At 41.1% G+C, this 20234-nt stretch overlaps 1 protein-coding gene across 5 annotated transcripts in view; it reads right to left on the bottom strand.

The window, feature by feature from the left end:
• The window catches only part of hdac4 (histone deacetylase 4), a 132078-nt gene that overhangs the window by 41631 nt on the left and 70213 nt on the right, over positions 1–20234 (bottom strand). For all 5 annotated transcript variants that reach the window (XM_061053817.1, XM_061053818.1, XM_061053816.1 and 2 more), the window contains 10 exons: positions 14365–14556; positions 14090–14235; positions 13777–13927; positions 11376–11496; positions 9810–9928; positions 2943–3071; positions 2477–2583; positions 2124–2243; positions 1550–1763; positions 661–872 (listed from right to left, as the gene is read on the bottom strand). In XM_061053817.1, the coding sequence (XP_060909800.1) occupies positions 661–872; positions 1550–1763; positions 2124–2243; positions 2477–2583; positions 2943–3071; positions 9810–9928; positions 11376–11496; positions 13777–13927; positions 14090–14235; positions 14365–14556 (1511 nt within the window). The remainder of the gene's footprint in view (positions 1–660; positions 873–1549; positions 1764–2123; positions 2244–2476; positions 2584–2942; positions 3072–9809; positions 9929–11375; positions 11497–13776; positions 13928–14089; positions 14236–14364; positions 14557–20234) is intronic.

Genomic DNA, 20234 nt, shown 5'->3' on the forward strand with positions numbered 1-20234 from the left:
CTGGTATTACACCAAAGCTTGACTTAATCAGTTGAAGTCGCAACAGCCTGAAGTGTCAAAGAACAAGGAGTCACTTACAACCCGACAGCACAAAGTAATGGAGCTAAATCCGACAGGAATTTCAACTACACACACATACAGGGATGAACAACACACAGACAACCATCTCCCTCTCTGCAATGACCTTATAATGCTGCAAATCCCCTCATCACCTTGTACACGCGCACACGCACTTTCACACACACTCGTAACGATGCAGTGAGTCACATTTCCTGTGTGGCCATATATGGAGGCAGCTTCCTCTTGAGCACAGTTGCCAGGGTGACCGAGAGAAGTAGAGAACACACACAAGAAAGACTTGCTAGAAGACTTGCTGATTGCAGGCTGATTCATCCAGCTTTTGGTGCAAAGACAGGATTCACAGACATTAAGCAAATCAGTGTCGTGTCGATGGACAAATACTCCTACACACACACACACACACACACACACACACACATATACTGCTGAATACATTTGTATGCATGCATACAGTAAAGCTCACTAAATTATGATGATTAGATCCTATTCTTGTCACATGCACACAAACACACCTGTACTTATGGCTCCAACACATGCACACACACACACACACACACACACACACACACTTTGAGCTACCTTGTTGATGATGTGTTGCTGTTGTTGGAACTGTTGTTTGTGTTTCTCCAGGAACTGCTGGTGCTGCTGCTGAACCACCAGCTGCTGCAGGGCCTGGGCTTGCCCACACTGCTGCTGGGGCAGGGGGGCCGACTGGGTTCTTCCCAGGGGACGGTGGCCCCGCACAAGTTTGGAGACAGCAGGTGACGGTATCGGAAGGCCACCCAGGCCAACTATGGTAAAAGCAGAGAGTACAAAGGGGAGCAATTTTAAATAAGTTAGGCATTGATTCTTTAGTTTTGAAACAATGAGACCAATGCAAACTTTCACCTTTTGGTACTCTTTACCACCTAAATCATATCAACAAATGCGTCTTCATCACAACAAGGTTCTTCAAAAACCTACAGATTTAAAAAGTTTTGCAGATGCTTTTTAGTACTTTTACACAGTAAGCCATTCAAGCTAAATTACACTGCCATCTTACCAAGATTAATTTATGAACATGCATTCATTATGTCAAATTAGGGAAATGTGGATTTCCAATGGTCCCGCTGAGAGCAAAAACACACAAGTACTCGATAATAAAATGGCATGAAATTGCTTTTGTGATCCGCATTTAATCAGACACCAGCTAATGACAGCGGTAAGTAAATGGTAAATGGACTTGAGCTTGTAAAGCGCTTTTCTAATACTCTGAGAACTTACATTCACACACTCATGACAAAGGCTGCTATGTAAAGTGTCCATCAGTAATAGCCAACCACACATGCTACCGACTGGAGCAACTTTGGGTTAAGTGTCTTGGACATGTGGCTGCAGGAGCTGGGGGTCAAACCCCCGACCTTCCGGTTGAGAGACGACTAAGCTGCAGCCGCCTGTAAAGAAAATAAATGTTGCAGTGCATACTGACCCATTGCATTGTGGCCCTGCTCCAGCAGCACCATGTGTTGGAGAAGTGGGTTGTGGCCAGCCGTGCCCCCTCCTGCCCCCTCCCTATCCAGAGCTGTCGATGTCAAGTAAGGTGGCAGGTGGGCAGTGGGCAGGAACGGAGCAGTCAGAGGAATGCCCTGCTGTAATGCAGGCAACGGCAGGCGACCCTCGCCATCTTGGTGCCCTGAGACCAACTAGGAGAAGAGAACGAGATATTAAGACACAAAGAAAGAGACGAAATGAAACAGAATGAAAGCGAGATGGAGAGAGACCGAACCAGAGAGAAAAATGACAAGTCACAATTTTTTTTTTGTGTTTTATACCTTTCTATGCATAAGTTGAAATCCTGGCTCTTAAAAACTCTGAAATTGTAGTACATAAAAGTCTGCAGTAAACAAACCAATCAGTAAAAATACTGATAGTGTATGTCTTTAGAATTTCACTACTTTAAAAGATTCAAGGGAACAATTAGTGTTTCTCATACAGAACATTTTTTGCTGTGATTATTGATGCTATGCCATACAATTAGAATAAAATCTATTGAGTGTACTCACAGTGCTAGCAGGGCCTGTGGCTGGCAGTCCCAGGGTGATGTTGGGCAGAGAAGGGGAGGTGTAGAGCGAGAGATGGCTGAGGGAGCCTTCCCTTGCAGCCAACCTGTGAAGCAGTGACGCCTGAAATCACAAACCAGAACAGTATTACAGTAAATACCCGCTGAGTTCAGACACCAAGTAGAAACAGTGACACACACAAAAATACATGACAGAGGTTGAGCCTTTCAATTAAAATACAGTAGAGAGACATTGCCAATGTCCTTCTGAGGTCCCCTGGTAATCTGACTAATACACACATGCGCTGGTACATATCCAGCCATACACATGCTGACACTAGCTGCAATGTTGGTTACCTCTCCTGGGCTGCTGGAGATGGTGATTCCATTCTCACTGGGGATGTTAGTGGAGCTGTTGTTTGGGGAGCTGGGACCTGAGCCCGGAGCACTGTTGCATGCTGACTCTATAACACGCACAACACAGAAATAAGATTTTAATTAGAACACAGTGTCCCGGGCCAATCAACCTTCTGAAATGAAATATAACTCTGTAAGCCTTGTCCTTGTTTCGTTATAATCCTTCTACAGTCTAGGAACACAGCAGTAAATGGATGTGACTCTGTTTTGCATTCAAACCCTTCCTTAAGTCGATGATGATAGCATTCATGTAGTTATTTGACTGAAATATTTTAGGAACCAAAAATAATGTAGCTAGACTAAATTTATTCTTTTTAGTATTTAAAATATTGTGAACTACAGATATATTAAAACACTTTTAACTTGTCTACCAAACCACAAGAAATCCAGTGACATGGGTGCTCACCAGCCACGTCTAAGGAACGCTTCTTGGCAGTAGTGATGGGACTGTCTTTTCTTCGGAGCAGAGGGCTGCTGCGGCGCTCTGTCACCTTTTGCTTTAGGCGGGAACGAAGCTTCAAGTTGGGCTCAGAGGCTGAAGAGGCAGAAGAGAGAAACAGGGAAAAGATGGAAGATTAACTAAAAAGTTGATGAAGTTTCACACATGAGCTAAACAGCATTGAAAGTGAAAAAACAAAAAGGGCTGTCAGCCGTTTTTTTTTTTTTTAACTTTGAATGGAGCTTATCTGAACCCATTTGACAAATATGTAACAGATATAGCAAAAAGGGTTAATACTTCTAAAAATGTTTCTGTGTTATACTCCAAATTAGCCCCATTCATTTGAAAATGACAGATTCTATCTGATCTGTCACTCTGGTACTTAGCATCATAGTAGATTGCTGAGCCGCACAAGTGGGAGCTTGTTCACGGACATGTAGTGGGGCTAATGAGCTTGTCCCTATAGGCTACACTGTATGCGTTGGCTGACAGATCAGGGAGCTGAGGTTTGCCATCACTGTGTGACAGTGGGAAGCGCTGCAGTGAATGCTGAAGCGGCCAACTGGCAGCTTTCTTGACCTTGTGCTTAATGATGCTGCCTCCACCACGCTCTGCTAATGAACACTGTTTATTATCAGACACTTTCATTTACAATAAAAAAGCCAGCTGCTGTCATGTGTGTACATGTGCATTTGAAATGGATATATGTTTGTCTTGTTTCTCATCGTAGGGCTCTAAACACATGCCCCCTTAATGGATTTGCCGCAGAGCTCTATAAGCTCTCGACAGTGCAGGGAGGAGAAGAGGCGAGCATTCAATGTGTTCTAGGAATCTCATCAGGTCAGGGATAGGACCTGACCTTCTCTGGCCAATCACGCTTCGGTGTCTCACTGCCAGACACAGGCAGCTTTATTCCCTCGTCCACTGGCTTCCTTCCGTTCAATTATTTGAAGCTGGATGGTTGACCAATGGTTGACCCTTTGCTCATTCCGCGACCTTTTATAAAACAGACCAACGCTAGCTTCATAAGCCTCATTAACTAATTCCACTTTGTGTACTGAAGAGATTTATTGTTAGAAGATGTATTCATAAAATGAGAATACACACAGAATATAATGAACATATTCATAAGAAATGGCAACCTGACATTTCCTTTTTTGTTTAACCTTCTGAATGAGAAAACAAGGTGGTTACTATTCATACAGCTAGTCTGCTGTCTTCTTATATGTCCCACTTATATGGATATTGTGACAGGAAGATGGCTGAACTATAAATGTTCACTCAGCTGATTATCAAGCCTTCACAGGTGGATTTAATTGGTTTGTGTTGTTTCTTGTTTGTTTTTTTCTTGTGTTTTGAGGCTCCTTTTTTAACATGTTTTGTGTAATTTGGAGGAAAAAATGGATATACTTGATCTTTTAATCTTGTATGCTACACTATAAACTTCCACCAGTAAAGAACACATAAAAACGATTTCTTTAATGTCATTACAAAGCCACAGGCTCTTGCTTCCTTGTGCTTTGACTGCAAATCAAGGTGATAAAGATACACAAAGGTATAGTGTACTTCAGAAAGCATCAAGGAGGAACTATACTGTACATACCTCCTGGTCATCTATCTATAATGTCTGAGTACTTTCAATGCTATTTCAAAAATAATAATAATAAGGGAACTATGCTGCTGATCTTATGAAAACTCAATTATTTAAAAAGGAGCTTCCTCTAAATGGAGGGCACTGTTTCAAAGACTATGTTAAGAAGATGGGATGGATGGGTCAGGATAAGAAATGCATTAGCTGAATATGAAAAGACAGGAAGACAATGAAGGCCTTTTTAAGAAGGAACAAAAGCCATTCAAGTTCTATTTTAGTCCACTGAACTGGGAATTATAGTAGATCATTTGAGGCAATCAGTGACATAAGGCTATCATTAAATAAAAGACTTCACTGTCTCTCTCTTTAGGGTTAAGTCAAAGACATCACATGAATGTTGGAAATGCTGATAGGGTTTAAAGCAAGTACACACAAGTATTCAGTTTGCCTCTCAGGAGGCAGGACAAGACGTAAAAAGGCGACAAAGAAATGGCAGAAATAGCAAAAGAGGTTGAACATAAAATTTCACTTTTAGGTTGGCAACAATAATTCTGGCGAGAGTTGGTGTGAAAAATTTGGGGATATTTTCAGGAGTTTTGTGCGTGTGTAAAAACACCATCTGATTGATTGTGCCTTAATCCTCCTTAAGGTAAACCAATCATTTTGTTTGTGTTAAGAACAGCTAACAAAGCTAAGAACTGAGAACTGGCTGAAATTAGATTAAATACCACCATTGTTTTTTTTTTGTTTAACAAAACACTCCAATAATGGTCAATGATGTTAAAATAGCTATCGTCAAGTTTGAAAAGACAGATTTCCTGCCATGCATGTTTTGTTAAGCTTTCAAAACATTTCCGAGGTGTCACAGGGAACACTTTTTGGCTCCACTGTGATGATGTATTGAGAGTGGGCTGCAGCCTTTGGACTAATCTGATGGGCTGCATGTGGAGGAGAGACAAGGCACACAATGATGGAATGAAGGAGGGGGTGGTCAAGGTTGTTTTGCTGCATCCTGAGTCATTACGAAATGGACAGATCAACAGATCAAAGGAGAAGTGAGAGAGAAGCGCGATGGAAGGATGAACGGAAGGTTACATCGAGGTGAGGAGGAGAGGAAAGGAGACAGAGAAGGCGGCTGGAGTAGGAGGGTGTGTTTGTGGGCACAGGCCGCCACGGGGGTGTTCACCTCCGGACGCAGTGACTTTGAAGGGTGTTAATGCCGACTGGGCAAAAGCACACCAGTGTGCACACGTGCGAACACACTCACTGCAGAGGGCCCAGACTGGTTTAACTGCTGAGGCTGGCATTTTACTGAAACCCTCTCTCCCTCCTTCACCTCCAACCATCCCCTCCTCTCTCTCTCTCTCTCCCTCAACTCCAACATTAGTGCCTCTCTCCTTCACTGTTGAGCTTTTCCCTGTATTTTGTTTAATTATTGAACATTCTGTCTTGTTAAACCAAACATCAATGTCCTCCTTCCGCATGGCACAAAAATAAAATCACTTTTATTCAGACTTTGTGATCGATTCTGAGCTTAATTCATTGCAGAGGAAGAAAATTACCTGGGTCTTTACAGGCCACAGTCCTGTCATCATAAAAGCAACATTAATGATATTTCCACATAAACCCCGAGTGGCTGGAAAGGCTTTTGAGGCAAGGAAGTGAAAACCCCCAACAAGACCCCTGAATCAAGCTTGTCGTGATCTTGCACACACTTCAAAGAAGCCACTAGAACCGTAGAAATGTCCTAACCCATGTTCTGATATATCAATATCATATTAAACGTCTCTATAAGTGGGGCTTAATCTTTCAATAGGTGGTGCAAGAGGAAACTGGTTCTCTGATACAAAACATATTGATCAGTAGCTCATCTGTCTTGTCTGATGGGAGTCCTGAGCTCTCTGCTGGGGGCCGCTCTTCTGAGTAAGCGCAAAGACGGGGGGAAGATTTACGGAAATGGACAGAGTAGTTTTCTGAAACTCATCAGGGGAGCTTCCCAGAAATATCATATATGACAGTACATTAGAGCGGCAGGTTGGAAGGACACGCTGCAGAGAAGGAGAAGGTAGGTAACACAGAAGAAGAGACTGACTTGTCTCATTAACATATTTAGATGTGAGAGCAAATAAAACAAATCCTTTTGATTAATTTGTCACTCTCTTTTCTGCAAGGTTATTGATCAAGCATGGTGTTTTAAAGTATATATATTTCCTAATAGCCCTTTTCCAAATATAAATGAATAAATAAATATGTTAGTAAAATCGTGATGACCATGAATACACCTGAGTAGGATGCAAACATATTTTTCTATGGAAAATTTAAGATTCTACAAAAATCCTATAGTGGAAAGGCATATAAGCCAGGCTGCCACAGCTTTCTTGCTCGCTCTCTCTCCCTCTGGACAGCCAAGACTGACAAACTTCTGCCATGGTGTTTTTGGTTTTGTATGAAATAAAATATACTTTGAATGCAAGTTTACTGTGTGGACATCCATTGTCTGTTATAGCCTAGACGAGCTGGTCATAACAGTGCCTTGGATTGTGCTTTTTAAGGACAGTTGTTTGCATTTTTTGCAATGAGCCGCTCACGAGATGAAGAATAAAATCATTTTGATGTACTGACTATCATTTCCCCATTAATTGACTTTAAGCTTTCCTCACACAGGTGATTTAGAATTGGAATAATCAGAAGTATTCAATACAGCTGTGCTGTGAATGGCAATATCATCATTATGGAGATATGAACATTCAATATACACATCATATATATATACCAATATGGTCTAGTGTTTTTGAAAGAGACATTAATCTATAACCTCAGACACTGTCCTCTGAGCTGAATAGGAGTACTAAATTACTAAGGATTTCAATGTTCAGTGCACAGTGTAGAATGAGAAAGTATGTGTATGTGCTAGTTATTGAAAGAGGGGTCAGCATGACAAGTCTGCGTCTGTCATGAAGGCCTGACAGACTTCCTGCCGCAGCATTCAAAGTGACCCTCTGTGTTCTAAGAGTCATTATCACAGAGTTTCTCAGACTTGGACAATGAGCCCTTGTTCTTATAAACTGTGAGCTTGGCCTGGGTAGACAGAAAAAGAATTATTTAGGCACATCTATAATTTACACGCATACATTACTGAAATGGGTCATCACAGGCAAAAAACGTCAGTATGACGCCCTCCAGTCGTCAGAGCCACACACAACTGAGGTGACTACTGTCACTCACTTCCCTCTGAGAACAGTTCATCTCCCTGTCTGACAGTCTGATCTGATCTCTGCCTGCTCACTGTTGACACAAGAGCGCCACAGCAGGCCTGCCTTTTGTGTGCACACATCAGTCTTTCCTCTGGCTCTCCTCGATAGCAGGCAGAAAAAAACTCTGCCCTCAATGTCAAACTCCATTGTTCTTGAAATTTGAAATTTTCTTTAAATATGTGCTATAGTGCCAGTTGTACTTTGTGTGAGTATGAAATGTGAAGCTGTATGTTGCAAATATTTCTCAGCACAACTGGCACCCCAAGAAATGTCTGAATTACATTTGAGTGTCTGTGAAAGTTGAAACTGGTTGTCTGAGGTTGTTTGCCAGGATAAATCGTTCCTGCCTCCAGCTCACTGCAGGTGGGCAGGAGTGCAGAGTACACAGAGCTAGGTCTCCAGCTGTGAAAGCAGGCAGCGATACTGCCAAAGCAGCTGCTGACACTAAGTGAACAATCACAGCTTGGATGGACTAGACATGGACAGAAGGATGGAAAAATAGCAGTCTAACGCCGCCAAAAGACAGGAACTGTGATTTTTCTGAGCTTTCTAGGTTGCTTCTCAGAGCAGACGAGGGTTGTTTGCATCAACTGCATAATCTATGAGGTCTATAAAGGACTATTACTGCATGAATTGGTTAAGGTCTGAGATAATTAGTCTGCTACAGGAGAATAGGCAACTTATTTTTATTCAAATGTAAATCATGATAGTGATGCAAAAGGGTGAAATGAAGTAAGTCATTTCAGGCTCCAAACAATGCTAACACCACTGACTGTTACACCTCGAAACCAGGAGAAATTCACTTTCTACACTAGCCTTACATTAAACTCATTTAAAGCTATTTCACTAAAGCAGACACATTCCGCATTTCATCAATGATGGTTGATGTTGGAGTTTAGGCAAGCTCCAATCCTCTTAATCCATTGGTTTAAGAGTCTACTTAGAATCTTTCACCTCTCAATGGGCCAATAAAATCAAAGACGTTTCATTTCATTGGATGTCTCGGTATGTAAATAATGACACTCAATGACAAGACCATTGTCAACGAGCAGTAGAGAGCCCTTCCAACAGCAAACAGAAGGTATAGAAGTGAGTAGAAAGTTAGCATTAAGGGGACTCAGGGGCGTGAAGAAGTCGTGTTCTTATTACTAAGCTCAAAAATTCCTGTTTTTAGGATTTAAGACAAAAACATGCTAGCTGTTGTCTTCTATTTCTGGTCTTTAAGCTAAGCTAAGCTAACAGACTGATGGTGAAGCTATATTTACCACACAGACGTGACAGTTCTAAATACTGTATGACTGACTAACTAACATCTAACTATCTTGAATTCAGGGCGCAGGTACAGAATGCCCAGGATGAGGACTAAAAGAGGCATTACATCCTTTGTACCGCGGAGTATTCAGCTGCTTAATAAGAACTGATTATACAGGACAAACTCGGCACTCTGCACTTTATTTAACTTGCTGAAATCCCTCATTGAATCATGTGATGCTTTAATGTGTTGTTATGTGTTCTTATGTGCTGTCCTGTAAATTTTTGTTTGTATTGTGTTTTTTAGCTCTCTGTGCAAGGCAAATTCCCCGAGGGGCAATAAAGGTTTCATTCATTCATTCAACACACATATTTCCCTAAATGTGAAACTGTTCCTTTCCAGTTTGATTCAGAGTTTTTGGTTTTTAATTGAGAGTGGTTCCACTCTCCATCCATCTGCACCCATTTGCATAATTACAGTTTAAAAAAAAGACAGCTTTAAATAACCTTTGATATTTCTCCTTTTTAATATATTTTAGGGGCTCCTTTTAATCCTCCAGTGGCTGACTCTTGGTTCATGTGCCAGATTTGGAAACCCCATAAGCCATTTCAGTTGCTAATGCAGGGAAAAGGAAGATTAGGGCTCCCTTCAAGACATGAAAGGGTTGATTTGTTTAAAAAAGGTGGAAGGACGCGGACATTAGAAAGTAACAGTTCCTCAGCAAAAAATCTTTTTACCTGTTTTCCGAAGAGGAAAGTCGTCTTTTGAGTCGTATGTGCCCAGCATCGGATGGTTGTACGCTGACAAAGCTGTTTGAGGAGGAGAGCTCTGGTCCAATGAACTGTGCTGGGTTTTTCTACAAAGAAAAATGATCAATAGTTACTGAAAAATATTCATCTCAAATCAGCTTTGGCTCAACGATGCTAACTAAGCTTTTTTCCCTATACTTTCAATAGACAGAAAAGGTTTAGAGACAAAAGAAAACTTCCATCGACCATCCCAAGGTCATATTTGAAAGACAGAGAAAGTGTACAACAGTGTGGCTAGAATGGAGAAAGAGATTTCGGATAGAGACACAATAACTGACAGCCTCCTCTGCTTGTCTTTAATACATCATGACAGCAAAGAAGCTGAGGTCTGTTTCCTCCTAAACGTGGGTGAAAAAGGCACAGACAGAGATGGAGAAGCTGTGAGACACAGAATCAATGGAGGAATGAGACCAAAGGAGGGAAAAAAAGATGTATTGAAGATCTGAGGAGAAAGCAAACAGGTAGAAGAGGGTTTTTTTTCTTTTTAATGGGAGAGTGATGGTTATGACGCTGATAGAGAGACATTTTTTCCTCTCTGTTTGGATTCTTCTTTCATCTCCTGCCTTGGCAGAAATGTTTGGCTGCTTAAAGCCTCTTCAAATATTTAAAGCGCAGGAGTGATGCCATTGTTTTTTCTTCCTCCTCTGCCCACTTCAAACACATCACACACACAAACACACACACACAAACCTCAAAGACAACCAGCTGTCAATCAAGGACTACAAACATTGACTGAAAATGCTTCATTCCTTCAACATTTTCTCTTTAGTTTCCCTCAAAGGCAACTGGTGAGGACTCTCACAGAGGCTGACGTCTTAACTCTTACAGAGACAACCAAACAACAGGAGTTGAAGATACCATAGTTAGCCATGTTTTTAAAGTCCTGATAAAAAGGGACCTTGGTGTCACCTAACCTTTGAGAATAACATGTTCCAAGTTTGACGACATTTTAGCTCAACATAAAGGTTGATGAATATACAAAAAACAAAAGCTAATATGTGACTGTTAAGAAATGATCTACATGAAATGCTTTCTAAACTCTCTAGTTGTCCCCCCATGCAAATTAATGGAAACATTTGAGGTTACTTAAAGGTTAGGGTACAAAACGCAGGATGTTGACTGCTTTATTTCTAAGGCAGCTTTTTTTAAGATTGTATAGAAATGTAAATGTACTGTATGCGTTCTATTTTTCTTAAATGTACCATGATAAATTCATGCTTTTTTACCTTGTAATAGATATTTATAATTTGAAGCAGTTAAGGTTGAACAATAAGTGAGTTCCATGTGTAGTGCAGGAAAGCCCACCTCTCATTGGGCTCATTCTTTCACATCACTTACATCATATTTTAATTTAAACACAATTCTACACAAAGTATATGCACGTTTATGTGCTTTCTTTTTTTTAATATAAGATGGTAGAAAACCCTTATTGGTGTTCAAGCGGTCACATCTCAAGCAGTATGTTGTTCTGAAGGGGTGGGCTGTGACACTCACCCATACCAGTAGCGTGGGTCGCTGGGCAGACAGTGGTTTAGATTTCGATGAGCCAGCGCTTTCTTCTTGTTCAGGACAAACTCCTGCAGTCGCATCTTAACCTCTGTGCTGGCGACTGCACCTGACAGAAACAGAGACACAGAGACACACAGGGAGGTCAGAAACAAAATGTTTGTATACTATTCCATGTACCTGTCACCTGTTTCAAACCCTTCACATAAAAACACTTTCTTTTCTTGTATTCATGAAAATGTTACAGCTTCAGTTTCTCTACTGTACTACCTGACAAATTGGCCCTAACCTGATGATTATATTGTCATCCATTCATTCTTTGTTAGACAATGATTTTTTTCCCCCGAAAGACAGAGCGCACATTTTGCCTCAGAGTTGCACTAGATTTCCCCAGAGATAACAGTCGAGCTATTTAACTCTAATCTTTAGCGAATGTTCCTCTCATACCAGTGTCTTCTGAATCACCGCCCTTATTTTGTGACTACAAACTGATCATCCAGGGAGAGAGACGGGGATGTGTGGCAGTGTGTGAGGGGGAAAAAAAAGGTGTTTTAAAGATGCAGAGGGGAAAAAAAAAACATTCCAGGTGTGTTTTTCTAAAAATATGACTAACAGGTGATGTGTCAAGTATGAGAAACGAAGTGATAAGTACAGTATGAGAAAGTCACACGAGCTAATATGTGCTCTCTAAATCATGCTGCAACTGGAAGTGCTGACATCCCAATATGTCTGCTTTGCCACTGGAGCAAATTGGCTTTTTATGAGACTGCCTTCCATGCAATTTATAGCAGTGCTTTAACAAAGCTTCCTCTGTTTACGACCCAATGGACTTTCCATGGACGTCAAACTGTAAGCTCATGTTGCCCAGCAGACCACGTTTGAGGAATGAGACATTACTAGCATAAAATCATGATTTCCAATGTGTGTCCATCATTAACAACATTAAATAGAATTTGTGCTGAAAAACCACGTCATAGATAGTTGTGTTTTCTCATGAAAAGTCTCATTCGACTTACTTTTAACAGTCGAATGCATCACTCACAGTGAATCTTTGCCATGAAATAAATTCACAAATGCTGCTTCAGCAAAATGCTGTAACTTAAGTTGCCTGGCACCTATGACACGGCAGTGGTTACATGTCTTAAAACATTTGTAAACAGAAATGATCTATCTTGTTGCTCATGGTCTGGTTTGCTTTAGTAGGTTATATAGAGGCATCACTATGATTTTCAGTCTGTTCCATAACCAGCTAAAAAACTCCTCACAGGACCTTTAAAGAGGAAAAATAAATATATTCAGGAGGTAGGAGAAGGTTGAATTCATTGCTGCCATTTTGCTTCTCCAACAAAATGACACCATGAATCCAGAACTCGTTGGGAAAAGGGTCATGTTTTCCAATAGAACATCTTTCCCCCCCTCTCATAGTCTTTAAGTCCTTGAGGTAGAGGTGTGAGGTCGGGCCGTTCTGACTGATGGGTCACAACGATTGGTGCTGTGACAGAGGGTCTGCAGGGGGCCACGTCTCTCTGACACCTGCTGATATAATGAGGCTCAGCAGATTGTTGGGGACAGTTGTATGACTGATGTTGGCAGCACTGACGGGGATGTGAGGTGAAGCGATATGAGGTCAAACCTGACAGCTCACTTAGAGCCAGTTTACGTCACTACTACTAAACCCCTGAAATACTGACCTAATCCTGTTTAGAGATCATAAATGATCACTCATTTTTATTCAGTTAAAATTACTCCGGGCATGCTAATGTGCTTTTGTAAATCACCATGATTTCATTGACTTACAAAATTGTTAGATGCGATTTAAAATGATGCCATTACATTACTGTCAGGTATTGAATTGTATTCTTTAACCCTTATAAAACAAACATCCTGTCAGGTTTTTATTTTACATAACACTTTCAATGGTCACACACAAAAAGCTGAGCCTTGATGATGTCATTTGATTCCCATATGTACCATTAGCCTAGGAGATTGTCGTGTGCATAATCTTGTTTAAATTGATGGAAATTAAAAACCACAGTACCCGGAGCATTCAGCGATCCCTTACCAACAGAAAACTAAGGCTTCTATCTTTTACATCATCTAGTTGGAATTATACTATTGTTGTTTATTTTTGTATTTTTGTTAAAAATAGAATTCAGAATTGTTTTAGATCAATATGTTCTGTTTTTCTCATGACATAAACTTGACAGGTTCTAGTACTCTGAGTGATAAAAGGGCATTTCATGATACCCCACGAATTGACATAATAAAGAATGAATGTAGGCACTTGATGGAGTTTTTTTTACTTACAGCTGCACATCATCATCCTAGTACTACAGGGTTTGGTTATTTTCTCAAAAGACAATAACGCACAGTAGCAATGTCTACTTACTTTCCTGTCCCCTGTCCTTGTTTTTCAGCTGTTGCAGTTTGAATTCCCGCTGCTGCTTCTCCAGCTCCTGCTCATGATGCTGCTGCTCCATCTTCCTCTGGTGCTCCAACAGCTCCTGTTGGTGCTTGAGTGCCAGTAAATCCTGTTGGTGCTGGTTGAGGGAGAGAGAAGCAATACATTGTATTGAAATAGTGCAGAAATAGATTACTCTTAAGTATGGGGGAGCTGAAAGTGAGAGGAGAGGAGAGGAGAGGAGAGGAGAGGAGAGGAGAGGAGAGGAGAGGAGAGGAGAGGAGAGGAGAGGAGATCTCACCTGGATATGTTCCTTCAGCTGGACTTCATGTTGTCTGGACAGCTGTTCATGCTGCCTCTGAAACTCAGCGATCAGTATCTGCCTCTGGAGTTGCTGCTTGTGTTTGAGAACCACCAGCTCCTGCTGCAGCTTCTGTTGCTGGTGGTCTGAACGACATTTTCATGACTTTATCATAAAGAGTGACCCAAATTTACATTTATGTTATATATGGTAAGGATTCTGGCTTCTAATCCCAAGGCATGACAATTTCATTTCATGACGATCTGATAACTTACTTATGACTGGCCCGCGGCCTGGCTCCGCATTACAAGGTGTGGAGGTGGGCGGTGTAGGATGGGGTTGGGGAACCAGGCCGAAGGGGGGCTGCTGGTGGTGGTGATGGTGGTCCACTACGCGCAGGTCCATGGGAAGGATGGCTGTGGTTGTCGGGGGCACCTGCATGGGCAGTGCTGCCGAGCTCACGTCCACTGGAGGAGGACAGGGCCAGAAAGGGAGCGAGAGGAAGAGAGAGAGGAGAGATAGAATGGAAGAGAGGAGGAAACAAAAACATAAAGAGTTCGTTTAGGACGTGCAGCAATAAAGTATTTACAGCAGACTTCAAGAACCAAATATGTTGTAAGAAGTTTCAAATAACAGGCTAAACTTTCACTGCAAAAGGAATCACAAACATACTCCACCAGCTGAAACCATGACCAATCACAACATGCAAATCTTATTTATTATGCAAATCATTTTGTATAATAAATATTTGAGCAAAAATATGCAAACTTCCGCTCTGTCAAACACGGTACAAACTGTGCCTCTATGAATAACAAGTTTCTATGAACAAGTTTCTTGGAATTCTAACTCCAGTGTTGAGCTGAAGATCCTTAGACCTGCTAAAAGACATTTAGGGGTTTTTTGAAAAAAAAGAAAAATGAAAATAATAATAATCATGAACTCATTCATTCCGCGTGGGGTTGAGTTGGTAAATAAGGGACTTGAGCTTCTTTTTTTTTTTATACTTGAACCCTGTAAGGGCAATAGCAACACACTTAAAATAAAAAAAATGAATGTGTGTATGATTTTTAGAAGATCATATATATCAGAGATCAACAGTGACATTTTCTGACTGATGACTTCAGGGTACTGTTTACACACATCTGTAGAAATACCTTCTACATAGTACTTTACACAGTTTCTGGACACAAATGACAAGATAGGAAAGCATGCACACGCACACACAAACTCACGCAAGCACACACAAGTACACACGCACGTACACACGCGAGTAGAATGATGAAACATGGCAGTGGAGAGCAAAAACAATCCCCTGAAACATGAGTTTTTCAGCAGGGATTTGCTGACACGCATAAAGGCTTACTGTGTGTGTGTGTGTCTGTGTGTGTGTGTGTGTGTGTGTGTGTGTGTGTGTGTGTGTGTGTGTGTGTGTGTGTGCTTTCACTGTGACTGTATATAGAAGAACAGTAACACCACGTTTTGCATATAGTTAGAGTATTGCTTGAAGTGTATCCTACTGTACACCACGGTCAAGTTGTCACTCATGTCGGACGGGATGGATTTCCAAATGTGAGAAAAATATGATGAAATATGCCAAAATCCACACTACAGTGGTCAAAAATAAATCTACAGACACTGCACAAAAGCACATGGTTACACCCAACAATGAAACACAAAAAAGGTAACAAATATGAGCACTGAAATGTCAAAACATTTCAGCAGGAGAGGCACACTTGCATGAAGTATCAAAGAGACAACAAATATGTCGGTATACATTATGGTGCATGGAAGAATACTTCTTATATATTCTGCTTCATCTGATAATCCAGAGACGTAGAGGCCTGTAGTGCTGCTGTAACATGGACACTAAGTGCAAACACAGGAAAAGTAATATCCTGACCTCAGCATGGTTGACATGCAAAAACCAGAGTATTAGTGAAATCAGATTATTTTTCCAAAACAAGCAAACAACACAGAGGCTTATCCGCAAACTGTAGTAGAACACAACTTCACAACACTGAAACAGGAAGAAAAAAAGAAAGCAAACAAAATATTTGCCAACTTGAAGGCAGTGATGTAACTGGAAAATTGCATGCTGGGATCAAACATCTTGTTTTTTTTTTTTTTTCAAATACCTACAGGCTTACATTTTGGGTTTCAAACGGGGTGGTGTAATATGAGCTGGTATGCAGCATGAGCTTAAATAGTTTAATTTGAGCTATTTTAAGATAAACCAGATCGAATCAAATTCATGCAACCAGATAATATTTCAATTTGTGCTTGTGATCTAAACCTCCAGTGCATCTTTCAGTCTATCTGGTCGATTTCTGCTCCGTAGAGACCCACCTTGCACCATGCCAAGCCCTCTGCCAGTTACCAATACCCTCAAACCAGTGGAGAGCATCTCTGACCTATCAGGGCTGTCCTGTCCCTCTCCAGTGACCAATGAGGTTTGTGATGGAGTTGGAGTTGCTTGCTGAGATAGCCAATGACATCTTTGGTACCGGGCAGGTTTTCAGTGCAGGAGGAAACTTAACACCACCCAATGGGACAGCAGGGAGGAGAGAAAGGGTGTGGTCGGACCAGACATGCTGGTGCTTTACTGATGCTTGTGTGTGTGTGTGTGTGTGTGTGTGTGTGTGTGTGTTACGTGTATCAACACACTTGTGAGCACCGGTCTGACAGCTGGACAATAAGAAATTACTACTTTTTCTTTGATGGCTTAGTTTTGAGAAGATGAAAGAACAAGACTAAAAAAATCATGTTTTTAACAATCTAACCATACACTTTTATTTATCTGTTTAGCTTTAATTATGTGGTTTAATCAATGTAATATTTTATACTCAGGCATGTACAGATGAGGTCTCTGTGTGTACGTATGTGCGTGTTTAAACGACTCCTGGACCTCTGACCAACAAACTTGTTTGTTTGTCACTTCCACATAAACAAGCATATAGAAAGACGGTCACATTAGAGGATGTCAATGTTTGCCATTCTCACTCTGAACCGTGTGCCAATCATCCCCCGTTATCCAAACAAAGCCACTGACCCATGGTAAACTCTCCCAACACCAGTCTCTCACATTCGCTGTACATATACATACACATGCCTGTCAACTGTTTACTCACATATTTAATGGGCAGTTAACATCAAGGTCACACAAACAAAACCTTTTGTTCAGTGGGACCCCCGGCCCCAGCTATTCCAGCACCACGATGCCAAAACATGCATGAAGTATCCCTTCAATTAACGCCTTTTTTCCACTGCACACTTTCCCATGTAGACGGGTCCACAGACCCGCCATCCCAGTTTGTTCTTAATAGGGCCCCGACTGGCCTCTGTGCTAGCCTATAGGACCCACTCTCACACTATTTATATAAGCATGCCACAGGCTGCACAAAGGCTGTTTGTTTGCAGAGACATATGGGGCTCCAACCCACAAATAAACAAAATTAAAAAAAGCTTTCCCAATCAGCTGCAAGATCCATACAGCACTTCTGGGAAAACTAGTAACAAATGTCATAAGATCCTATAGCATCTCACAAATTTATCTGCAATCTATTTTTGGCCCTTTTTTTGGGGGGGTAAGAAGAGATCAGTGCGCTAGTTCAAAGAAATGTATCAAACACAGACAAAACACTCGATACACTATCGTGTCTGTGACAAGTTGCGCCCTGGACCGATGGAAATGAGGGACAGAACCCCAAAGCCAAAATGCTCACCAAAACTGTGTCGCCCTAATCTGAATAATGTTTCAACAACTGCTCCAAGCTGTTCGACTGGAGCCATGAATTAACAGTACAACCGTCAAACACGACAACAAGCACAGGAAGAATGCTTGCACAAACAATCAGCATCTTTGTTTAAACAATGTTGTGTACTTTTGTATAGTGTCATCTTTTGTTTCAACGTGCAGCATGTGTGTACACTCTGTATTGTGTTTTATTATGTAATCTGGGTGTAAGAATGTAAATGATGTAAGTGTATGGAGGTTATAGCAACCGGGCCAAACAAAGTTTCTCCTTGAACAACAATAAAGTTAAATCAAGTTTTATTTTCCAAACACTGCCGGTCCCTCACAGACCGGTGATCAATGGCCACACTGCCGGGCTAAAGCAGGGTGACTAATTACAGCCACTTATCCTCAAGCTGAGGGGCTGCAAGTACAGGTGGCACAGAGGGAGAGAGATGGAGAGGAAGAGGGAGGTGGTGTAATCACTCTCCAGACCAGCTACTCACAGGCTTACCACACATGCTGCCACTTTAACATTTATGTCCATAAGCATCTGCAGGTTGAGATGTTGGCTAAACTCAAAGGTCTTTACGAACCTTTTCGATAAATCGATGTGTTTATTTGTGAACACTGAAGCCTTCATGCTTTTCTTCGAAGTCATTTCAGTGCCTACAGAGTCAAATATTTGACTTCTACTTCGTAAAGTTTTAAAATGATACGATGAAGAAGAAGCCCTTGGATCAAACCTTCTTGGATGCAGAGATGTTTCAGACTGTATGCCAAGAAGAACACTGATTCTTTAAACTCAACATTAAACCATTGCTGAGATTTGATTATGTGTTCTTTGTGATTCTAAATGTGGCTGTTGTATTATTCTCCAGAGAGAGGCAACATTAAATGCAAAATGATCATTAATGAGCTTACAGAATTTACATCATAATCGCAGTAATCTAACTTAAGACACCATCCATTTAACTTTACAATAATAAGTACAATGGATTGTTTCTTAAGTCAGTGTTTAAGTATTTTAATGACACAGTTCTGTCATTTGTAAAAAGTGGTTGGACTATGCGATGAAATAATTATCCCAAAAGATCTGCAAACCAAAGGGGCCATGACACCTGTCACCAGGAACATGATGCTGCAGGTGTGCTGTAAAATATTTCCTGTTTTTCTTTAGCTATTAGGTTTGGTTTCTTCTCCAGGTTCCACCAATATTTCTAAAATAATTAATACAAGTTTATTAATAATTAATAAGAAAGGGATGAGAGCTTACTGCTTGCCCATTCATATCAGCTGTTCCTGTGTAAGTGTATTCGATTGTAAACAGCACAAGACTGTTTTCAATGAGTAAGATTCTGCTCTGGATAGTTTTTAAGGATCTATAAATTGCAGTTTAATGCTTTAATAGCAAATAGGAAACAATCTGTGTCACATCCCACTGACAGTTCCACAGAACAATATACCGTTTAATTTGAACCATGTCAGAAGCTCTCTGCATAACATCCCCCCTGAAGCATGTTTACAGTAAACAAAGCTTTGTGAACGTCAGCAGGTAAACAGGGCGACATGCAGCACCCAGCAGGGTGAAGGAAACCTGTGAAGTAATGAGCACAGCTTACAAGGATAGAATGCTTTAAAATGTGGTGTGAGATAATGATGCCGAGCCAACCGGAGGAGATGTGGATTTCCAAAGCTGACTGTAAATGACAACACAATGATTGCTGCTGCATGAATGTGCCAGCAGATGAGAATTCAGGCTGAATTTAAAGTTATACAATTGATTTCTGCTCAAGCACAATTTCTAAAGAGTCATCAAAACTGGTTAAAAACACGTCATTTCATAATTTTTTTTACACATAAGTGTCCATTTAAACTGATAAGTAATAAACAATGACCAATTCAAGTATAAAATGTCAGTTTAAAATCATGTTGTGTTTCATTAATGTCAGTATGTTCTAAATGAGTCATAAATCTGCAGCTCTGTAAGGACAATGGTGCTACAGTTTTTCTGTTGAACTGTTGATTTTCCAAAGGAAATTGTGTTTACTTTGCGAAAACCCCTTTAGTTGCAGTGGGAGGTTTCCTATAGCAGCCATGATGCAGTGAAATCTGGCTGAACTAATTAAAAACTAACACAAATGCAGCTGGTGAGATGTCTCCTCTCCTGTCCCTCATCTATTCATCCATCATCCTCTCACTCTGCCCCTCCCTCCCTCGCTCCTCTCACCCCCCCCCCCCCCCCCCCCTCTCTGCCCCCTGCTCAGGCTAAGATCATGGATCAGAGGGGAGAGGCAGTTATTTATAGACCAGGATTCCCAAGGGAGCTCCTGGCCCCTCCGGGCATCTATGCACTCAGCCAAAACCCCTGTGCATGTTTAAATCACAGTTAAAGAGGATCTGAGGGAGCAC

The sequence above is a fragment of the Labrus mixtus genome, chromosome 13, assembly GCF_963584025.1.
Source record: "Labrus mixtus chromosome 13, fLabMix1.1, whole genome shotgun sequence".
Classification (NCBI taxonomy): domain Eukaryota; kingdom Metazoa; phylum Chordata; class Actinopteri; order Labriformes; family Labridae; genus Labrus; species Labrus mixtus.